Below are 10,000 nucleotides of genomic sequence, written 5' to 3'. Positions count from 1 at the left end.
AAAATACACATAATTTGGAAGACGAAAAGGTGTGATTTCCATCCTTTCACTTTTTAAAGTACGCTAGAAATATCCTGGAACTGATTTCGAAATAATTTGCCTTAAACAAGTATATTTCGGTCGATACATGACATCTAAAACGCGCAACATTTAAGGAAATTAGCTGTTACTTACGAATGAGAAACAGACATAACCTCTCCTTTAACTGCGATCGCATGCCATTTAAAGGGAACATCCACTTTCCGAAAAATCAATTCTTAGCAAACATTGTTATACAAAGATACATTTTCACAGAGGTCCACTTGTAACATTACTTATTGCTTTCGGGCTAGTCTGCTTCCAGAGAAGGGATTGGTAACGCTTAGTGGTAAGTCCTCTAAGTGACATGTCGGGTACAGGCTAATTCCATGTTCTTTGGAATGACAGACTGAGCACAATGATCAAAAGAAAGCACCTGATTGTGCTAAATCCTTTGCGAAATTTGTTTTACAATGAGATACAAAAGTGAACAAATTTATACTGGCTACACATTATGACATTTATATGAAACGGTCTACACGGTCTACCACAACTTTTCACTCAGAAAATAATATGATATCATATTTCTTGCTGTTGCGATGGTAGACCATGCTTGGATGGTAGACAGTTGGTAAATGGAATACACGATATGTACAGATTTCTAACTGTGTGAACTTTATTACGAATCATCTGGTAATGTATTGGATTGAGTAGAAAAGAAAGTACTAGTTGAATAGTGATGTTTCCTGGAAGATGCGATTTTCAACTGCAACACCACCATCTCGGTTGACATCACCAAGAAACACAATAAATGGTATTGTGTTACATAATATGAGCCATGTGTAACTTTCGGAGCATCAGATCTGCAGTGCAAAATACTTTGCTCACTTTAGTATTTGGTACAGAGTCTTCTGTCAGCGATGATAAGTTGAAAATTGATGCCACCGTATGTCAATAATTAATATCCTTTCGTGTTTGGTACAATGTGCTTTACACTTCACGTGCAAACTTCTTAAATGTTTCAGAGCTTATACGATATCTTTTATATATCTTTAGTTCCTGCTTTTTTACGTTGAAACTTTTCCCTATAGGATTCAAATCCGGACTGGTAAAATTATTGCAACCAATCAGACAACAAGTTGCAAAAATAGTGGAGACACTTCACCTCCTTGGGGCGTTCTTAATTTCCCTATTATCTCTCACACTGCAGCCCCCCTCCCCCCCTTATCAGTGTTGCTAGCAAGACAAAAAAATGTTGGAAACTTAACCAGTCAACATTGAAAGGGGGAAGTGGGAAAGGTTTAAATTCTAGATATGGCGGGCATTGGAAGATAGAAAAGGCGTTTTTTAATGGAAGTGTCTCAACAATTTTGCAACTTGTTGTAGCATCAATGTTTTCTTAACATTTTAACTTTTCCTTCTTACCAGTTGTAATCCTAAGTGTTTCGGAGAAAACTTGACATCAGTTACAGAAGTCCTACTGTCCACCAATGAAGTTCTTTTGACCTTGAAACAATAATGCACATGTGTATGTTCATCAGATACAGTTGTATAACAAAATTGATAAGAATTACAGATAGTCAGCAAATACCCAATAATAAATTATATCATGAAGAAGACGGTGTAAACTTTTAAATGGGTGACCCTTAATTTTATTAATGACAAGTCTTCAAAGACAGTCTTCTTTAATCTGTTCTGAAGGGTTGAAAATTGGCTTTTTGGATATTTTAGATTCCTCCCTCTTCCTAGGGTACTTCTCAGTTTTCCTGGCTTCTTCTTTGGCTCTTCCTTGTTTGCTTTCAGTCATGTGGTTCAAATTCTTCAAACTAGCTGTATTTTGAGTTTTCTTGGTCTAATATTCATTATCATAATTTGAAACAAAAGAAAATGGAAATGAACTTGTTTAAAAAATTTTGAACCAGAAAAATATTATTTGAACCACAACAAATGAACAAATAGCCTTACAAAATTAGCCTTAATTCTTTGTATGCTAAAGAATATATTCAAATTTATCATTATAACAATCCTATGTACAAGGGTTGTAAGAAGACAAGAAGGGATCTGTCTGTTATAATTTAAATACCTGTTAATTTAATAACAAGTTGTTACAAACCCAATAAGATCTTTTCATTTAATAATTGCATACCCAATGACTCTGTCCATGTGATATGCCATCACCAGTACCTACAACTAAATATACAAAATACTGTACAGCACATTTCCAATCATTTTATACAGATAAAAAAGTAGTTGATATGGACTTATTATAAATAACAACATGTAGCTCAATGGTGTTGGGTGATTGATTCACCTTTCATTGTTGGCAGTCTTAGCTCCTGCTATAAAAAAGAAGACTAATCTCAAGGCAGGCAAATCCTGGCAATCTGGCCAAGAGCTCAGGCATAAGAGCTGGGCATGCCCTACAGCTCCTAGCAACTCTTGACTCAGGGTACCTGGATACTCAAGATCGGGTACCCTTCTACTTGAAAAATTAATGAAAGACATGACAAACCCATTAAAGGGGACATACAGTATATTTTGAGTGGGTATAGAGCTTGTTAACCCATTGACTCCTGAACCATTCCACCCCCCCTCCCCCCCTCCTTATTGATGCACTTAAGTCCAGAAATGTACCTAACTAGACGCATGCCACATTTGGACATCCATTTGTATTCCCGAGACAAAAGTAACGTTGAACTTGGCAAGAAGAGCAAAGGGACACTTTGCAGCTCTTATTGAAATCTTTGTGCATCTAATCAAGGGCATTTCTAGACATATTTGCATGTCTGGTGTTAGAAGGAGTAAAATCTCTTAAGTCCAGACATTCCAACCCCTTTTGAAGGAAAACGGGGAGTCTTTTTTTGTGGCAAATGAAACCCAAAATTGGCAATAATTTGTGACGTTGATAAACACTAAAGCAGCTTCTATTTCCAAAATGACAGAATTACCTCCTCGAAGAGAGTGAATTTTTGACTTTGCAGAAACAATGGTCAACCTCAACGGTTGGTCGACTGTGATCTTTGTGTTGAATTTGCACATTTCTTGTCAAACTTTATAACACTTGAAAGGAAAAAAAACTAACAAAGACAAAAACCCGGTTTCTTGCTATCATTTTGACACAGATATATCCTTTGTTTTGCGAGTTGTTCGTAAACATGCAAGGTAACTTGATCACAGGCAGCCGCTGAATTTGATGTCATTTTTGATTTTGTGGTTTACTTGTGCAGTCAAAAGTACAATGGAGAAATTAAATGCAGCAAAAATCACCCAAAATGTTTTTCACTGATGGTAACTTTTACACCCACGATACAAAATTTATCTTGTTTTCATGTTGCAAATTTTGTTGCTGATAGCAAAATATTTTATTATCAATCAACACTTCCTCAAAACTCCCCTCTGCTCTTCCTAAAAACTGTGTATTAATATTTAATATTTACTTTTGGATCAATATTTGTTTTGCATAAAGCAGGGAAACAAAATCTGTACCTTGCTTAGTTCACATTTTTGAGTGTTAAAATAGAATTTTCGGTCCTATATTTCTGACAGCAAATCGTATTATTTTGAGGTGTCCCATCAAGATACTACCCCTGCTGGACAGGGTTAACTTCAGTGAACTTTGGTTGTGGAAAGCTGTCAGACGCTCAGAGTACATGCTAAAACTTGTGGTAAAAAAGAAAGTTGTAAGTGACCTTGAAAATGATCACCATGTCAGCCTTGAAGCCAACGTTTCTCAATTCCCTTATATATTTTTTTATTTTTCCGGGTTTAGTATTTCACTAGTTTACCCAAGTGTCTTGTCAGGGGGCTATTTACCTAAGACATCTACCACGGCATTATAAAAGTTAATGATATATGGTACCAAAACAATATCGTGTACTAAGGGAGACAATTAATTATTTCACAAAGACAACTGATGAATCTCCTGGAAAACAAAATGCAGCTCAGTTTGACAGTTATGGAATAAAGTGCTGTGTTACTGCACAGTACCACATCTATGCAATGTGTGCCTATTTTTTCCCTTGCTTTCAGAATTTCATGATAAACACATCAAATCGGGAGACTCCCAAGCAAAAATATACAGTCGTGAGCAAAGTGGGATATTGGAAAGAAAAAGGACAGGGGTGACTGATTGACTAGAGACAAGCCTTTGATGCCTCCAAGACACCTTCCAGTAGTATCATACAATAATAAGCTGTACCTTGCTCTTCCCAAACTGCAGCAGTTCTGTCAAAGGAACAAGATGCTAGAACCTGTCCAAACTCTGGGTGGGCCCAAGTGACCTTCCATACTGATCCTGAGTGAGTCTGAAAGCAAAATGCAATCAACTTGAGAGCATTGCATTTTTACCAACTATTAAAGAAGAATAATAATAACAGTACTATATTGACAACCTTCAGGCAAAAATGCTGCAATTAGGGGTAGTTCATTATTTGCATGGTTTGTGTTCACTCCGAATACAAACAGTAAATATTCACTCTAAGCTCAGAACATCATATGAACTGTCTCAATTTCAGACTGTGCACCAAAGATTAGGAAAATGCAGGGGTTTCAATCAAATTTCCTGCAAGTGGGTAGTTAAGGCAGTGCAAATAGTTGGGGCGTCTCATTTGACAAACAAGTTACTGAAAGGTGTCTAAAAATTTCCATAAGGCTTCATCCACGAGAAAATCATAGCCTGTGGTTGTCTGCTAGTCACTTGTGCTTCGTTTTTAGCTGTTGAAACTGTCAGTCACAACTAGATGAAAGTCCTTAATGAGACTACACTTACTTATGGGTAGTTGATTTATTCAAACCTCAAAGTACAAAAAGTTACAATGACTTATGAGGGTCACTGACCTTCCAACTTGCAGTACAGTTCCATTGACCATCTTCTCCAAGATCCCAAACCTGTTTTGAGTATAATTATCACTAAGCAACAATCTGTAAACATTGCCCATTTACTAACAGACATTATAAAATAGCGAAACATCGAAACGAAGCCTCAAAACACCAGGTATGACCCCACCATACATTGAATACTAACTGACAAAGGTTGGATTTAAGATTAAATAGGCCTACATGTAATTAGGCTTAAAATGTTATTGCTCCTACTCTCAGTCTTAATTTGAATCCAAATCTTAGGAGCAATAACGCTTTAGGCCTAAAACAATGTTTAATCTCAAATCCAGCCTTTGTCAGTTAGTACTCAATGTATGGAATGTATGGTAGGGTAATACATGGTGTTTTGGTGTTTCGTTTACCTGTTCTCGTGGTTTAGTAATGCCCTTTACTAATGAAATGATGGGTTACAGTACAAAAAAAAAAAGAAAAACAGTCAGGATCAATAAGCTGATTTACTGTAGGTTGGCTCAATTGGCTGCGCATACTTCATTACAGGAGGCTGTGGGTTTGAACTTGGCCAGAAAAATACTTAGGGCCTTAAAAATAACCATGGAGAAAGAGCTGCCTTTGGAATGAAATCACAAAATGGTAAGACTTTCCAGATATGTCCAAAAACGTATGAAATTAGATGCAAACTCATTTTGATAACTGTCACCATGTACACCCTTCCTCATTAATTCTCCAACTTCAACTTTTTCTCAAGAGGGGGTGAATCACTTTGGTGTACATGTAGCTGACTGGTGACTTTTGTTTTTCAGAATACCAGTTGTATTGGCCATTCTGGAATTGGGCAGGGAACTGGGGTGAGTTTCAACTTTGAACCAATCAATAAATTGACACCATCACATGAAAGATAACATTGAGATTGGCCATTTGTCCAAGTTTGATGCTTTTAGATCGAACAGAGACAATTCAAGTTACGGACTTAATAGTCAAAAATCCATACAAATGTCTCTAATTTTGAGGCTGCATCCCCCAAAACCATATAAACTCATAAAATTTCTTATGATTTCTGTAATATTCATAAAAATAGGCAAACAAAGTGATTTTCACCTCACCTAATTCCAAATAGTAGGTCCATGACAAGATTTTCCAGTTGTCTCAAATCTGATAGATTTATTTTAAGAATTTGGGGGGGATGCAGCCTCAAAATTAGAGACATTGTACAGATTTTAAAGTATTTTTAAGACCATAACTTGGCCTCTGTGTGACCAAAAACCATCAAACTTAAAAAGATGGCCAATCTTAGGGTGCGTTCGATTGACCGTATTCCGGAATAGGAATACATGGAATAGAAGTTGGCAATCCTTCGTTTTTACGGAGATTCACATAAAAATTGCCTAACCCTTGCTAAAATGCTATTTTAAACATATTTTTATTATCCTTGCTGCTTCGAAACGTGCCAAACATACCGTTTTAATCATCACTCCACGTATTTTTATTCCGGAATAGGGTCAATCGAACGCACCCTTAGTGTTACAATGTATCTTTCATTTGAAACTCGCCCCAGCCCCCTGCGCAATTCATCTCGGGGGGGGGCAGATGTGCACACCTGCTGCACCCTCCCCCAATATCCACCCCTGATCGTTCACATCTAAGAATACAGACAATTAAAAATGTACATACATCACAAAGTGATGCCCTAAACTCTGCTTGTCAGGTAAAGACAAACATCTGTATTTACTGTAACTTTGAAATAACCCAACTCTTACCTTCTTGTGCATGCAAATTTTCCCATACTGTTTTCTATGAATTTAGTTTGCAGATATAAATTGTTGACGCCCAACATTGCACTGTATCTTTTTAAAGATGGCGACTGCACTTAGTTACACGACCATCCACTAAAATACATGTTCAGTAGATAGCAAACGCTTCAGACTTAGTCAGACACTTAAGTGGCGCTTGTAAAAATTGGGCGTGCACCTCATTGCACACATTTCTAGACACACGGGAGACTTCAGTCATCTGAAATTAATACAGACTAAAAAGTGATGTGTAGGACATGCATAAAGTTCCTGGTGTGTGGTGTACCTCTCACAGCGCAGGATTACATGGAGGGAGGGGCCCAATATACTTACCTTCACACTCTGATCACTAGAACAAGTGGCCATTCGTCTACCATGATAATCATATGACACATCATGAATCAAATCTTTATGTTCTGCGGGAATTTCACGAGCTACAAACATAACTTCGCGCTCACGCCAAGAACTCCTGGTAACGGCAATTGATCAGTAAGATCAACGATCTCAGAATTTTATCAATCGACAAATAAACGCCTTTAAGTCTTCTTCAAAGCGTGTATACAAAGCAGAACGTAAGGAAACTGGAGCAAAGAGTGAAGAAATGAATCTCGGTAAAGGTTGAAACGAACCAGAACCGATTTCAGTCAGACATATGTAAATTCGCGTTGCCCTGGGACCAATAATTATCATGTGACTATAGCTGCTTACCAAGCCTAACCGCGTGACAGATAATTCATCTCCGCCATCTTGAAAGGAGAAAACGCTGCCGAAGGGGGCCAGATCCAGGCTGGTCCAGATCTTAAGTTTTATCGTGAACCATCCTCTTTTCGCTTTCATAATTCGGATAAAAAGGCCTAATCGTAGTTTTTATACATTGTCTTTGAAATTATTTAGTTTTGTATTTTATGAAAAATGGCGGATTTTAAAATAGACGAAGGCGCTCAAGATAGTTTGTTAGACGCTGCTCTTGATACCTCAAAGGATGATGACGCAGTAGTAGGAGATATTACAGGTGACTCAGCGGTGGATGATTCCCTAGAAGACCCGGTAATAATTTTTAAAATATTTATAGATGTAAACTAAGAAAGAGTAGGGAGCTAAGCCAATTGTACAAAGCTTCGTGTTACTTCTCGAGGAAATTAGACGGCCGGCTCTGAAGACTGTACATATGAAAGCTTATCCGTCGAGGATACCGCACAATTATTGCTCTAATCGGTTTTTGTGATTGTTTAATCATATTTCTTATACAGATGCCTTCTACAGCTGTTTTTGTGATGTCAGCTGTCGTGATTTTGAATGAAGTTCTCTCGACGCCAACTTGATTTGCGAAAAGGCGTCTTCTCTTCTTGTCTTTGTTGGGATGACGGGCAGGATTTTTAAAAAACCGGAAATGACTTTCATTTAACCAAAATCCACAATCTAGGACAGGGCTGTTTGAAATGCACACCTCCGTTACGTGTATTGTGGTAAACGGTCATTTCTCCCCATGTTTTTGGGTTGATTTAGAAACAAAATGGGAACCTCAGTTGATGACCGGAGAGCGTGCGGAATAGTCAGGATTCTGCTCTACTCTGACTTACAGCACCCACCATTGTCAACTGATGTTCCCGTAACTTCTTTTGCTAAATCAGCCCGTGCCTAAGCACTCTTTTAAACAATTAAGTCAAAGCACTCATTTCAATGACTAGGTCTAAGCACTGATCTTATTGATGGAAATTTAGGGTTAGGATTGGTTAGCTATCATAGAGGGGTTGTTAGAATACTGTGGGGTAGAATGACCAGTATTCACGCTTACAGGGCTGCTTGAAGATAAGTGAACAACCCAGATGCAAAAGTAATGAGCTCAGTATGCGTATACACAATTTTTTTTTTGACATGTCTAAAATTGTGTATGGTATTATTCGTTTGTTCCTTTGTTATTCATAACCATAATTTTGATTTTCCAGTAATTGTTTACGTAGGCAAAAGAATAAATTTACGGAATGTCACTTCGGTTACTATCAATTTTGATCTGCAAATGCTGGCAATGAGAACATCTTTGATGTTTAATACCCTCATTCCATGTTTTTTTTTTTGTAAGAATTTGGCCAGCTCAGAGAAGGCCAGATATCAGCGGTGTTATAATTTGTTACTTTTCCTTTACATGCAATAAAGGTCTCGAAAGACGGGCAAAATTAAAATATTCTGCGTTTTTTCCTGACACCTTGACAAAAAAACAGACAGATTGATGTTAGAAAAATATGTGTACCTGGCGCGAACCAAGAAATCTTTTGTGACACGATGGGTGCAGATGCGTCGGCGAGCGTTTATTTTAATTACACTTGATTTTCTAATTTTAATGTTGCCAGAGGTGATTGATAAATCATTTGAAGAGACTCTTTGTGTATGCACCTTTTTATATAATATATATTTACACGACTTTGGCTCGCTTATCTTCCAGCTGCACTGTACATGTAGGTTTTCTGACTGTTACTTGAAACAGCTGGTCTTGCTTATTCCTTTGAAGAAATTCTGCTGTCTTTTAGTGAGACTCCAGAGTTTGGTTGCTCAGGCAAAGGTTTCTTTTCCTCCTATCCTCCGACCCAGCAAATACAAGAGAAAACAGTCCTTTACTAAGGGAAATTGGAAACAATGTTCCTTTATGATTTACAGTCTGTGTTACACTGTAAAAGCAGAAGATTGTTTCATTATATGGTCAGTGGTTTATCCTTGGTTAAAAGCAAGTTCTGTCAAACCATCTTAACTGTCCAGTTGATCTTAGATACAGTACAAAATTATGTCAACTTTTTCTGTGATGGTAAGGAACTTGAAGCCATTAAAGCGAGAGTAAAAGAAATGGAAGAAGAAGCAGAGAAATTAAAAGAAATGCAGAAGCAAGTCGAGGAATCTATAATGAGTCCAACAGCAGGCCAACCATCATGTAAGAATTTTGTTTTACTTTCCAAAGCTTGCTTGCATACATAATCATCACGAAGGTAGATAAAAGCTACTGTAACAGTATAGCTACATGTAATGAGTGTGTCAGCACTCAGTACACCTTATTCCGAAATTGCCATTTTGGTATTCTTTTGTGTGTATGCAAAGTAGCCCTTGTGACCTTGTTCAAGGTTAAATATTCTTTTGCATTTTAAGTTTGAAAGACTGGAAAAGTGGTCATACTCTGATCCAAAAACTGAGCAATGAAGGGAAATGGGTATACAGTAATACTGGGTTGATGTCACAAACTGCTTTGCATTGAGATATTTTGTTGAAAAGCTGTGATGCAAATAATTATGAGTTTGTGATGTCAACCCGGTATCAAACTCATTCCCCTTAATTTCTTTGTTATTGATCAAAGTATGACCACTTTTCCTGTC

General features: G+C 37.4%; 2 protein-coding genes across 2 annotated transcripts in view; one reads left to right on the top strand and one right to left on the bottom strand.

The window, feature by feature from the left end:
• LOC137996420 (nucleoporin SEH1-like) overlaps positions 1-7,316 on the bottom strand; it is a 17,519-nt gene extending 10,203 nt beyond the window's left edge. The window contains exons 1-5 of the mRNA XM_068841850.1: positions 6,978-7,316; positions 4,855-4,905; positions 4,217-4,322; positions 2,165-2,208; positions 1,444-1,524 (exon numbers count right to left, since the gene is read on the bottom strand). Of these exons, the coding sequence (XP_068697951.1) occupies positions 1,444-1,524; positions 2,165-2,208; positions 4,217-4,322; positions 4,855-4,905; positions 6,978-7,088 (393 nt within the window). The 5' untranslated portion in view covers positions 7,089-7,316. The remainder of the gene's footprint in view (positions 1-1,443; positions 1,525-2,164; positions 2,209-4,216; positions 4,323-4,854; positions 4,906-6,977) is intronic.
• A 51-nt stretch (positions 7,317-7,367) lies between these two features.
• The window catches only part of LOC137996580 (polyadenylate-binding protein 2-like), a 4,579-nt gene continuing 1,946 nt past the window's right edge, over positions 7,368-10,000 (top strand). Inside the window, exons 1-2 of the mRNA XM_068842076.1 lie at positions 7,368-7,691; positions 9,447-9,564. Coding sequence (XP_068698177.1) covers positions 7,557-7,691; positions 9,447-9,564 — 253 coding nt within the window. The 5' untranslated portion in view covers positions 7,368-7,556. The remainder of the gene's footprint in view (positions 7,692-9,446; positions 9,565-10,000) is intronic.

Source organism: Montipora foliosa, chromosome 1, assembly GCF_036669935.1.
Source record: "Montipora foliosa isolate CH-2021 chromosome 1, ASM3666993v2, whole genome shotgun sequence".
NCBI lineage: Eukaryota > Metazoa > Cnidaria > Anthozoa > Scleractinia > Acroporidae > Montipora > Montipora foliosa.
Note: the sequence above shows the minus strand (reverse complement) of the source record. Positions and strands in the feature narration are given on the sequence as shown.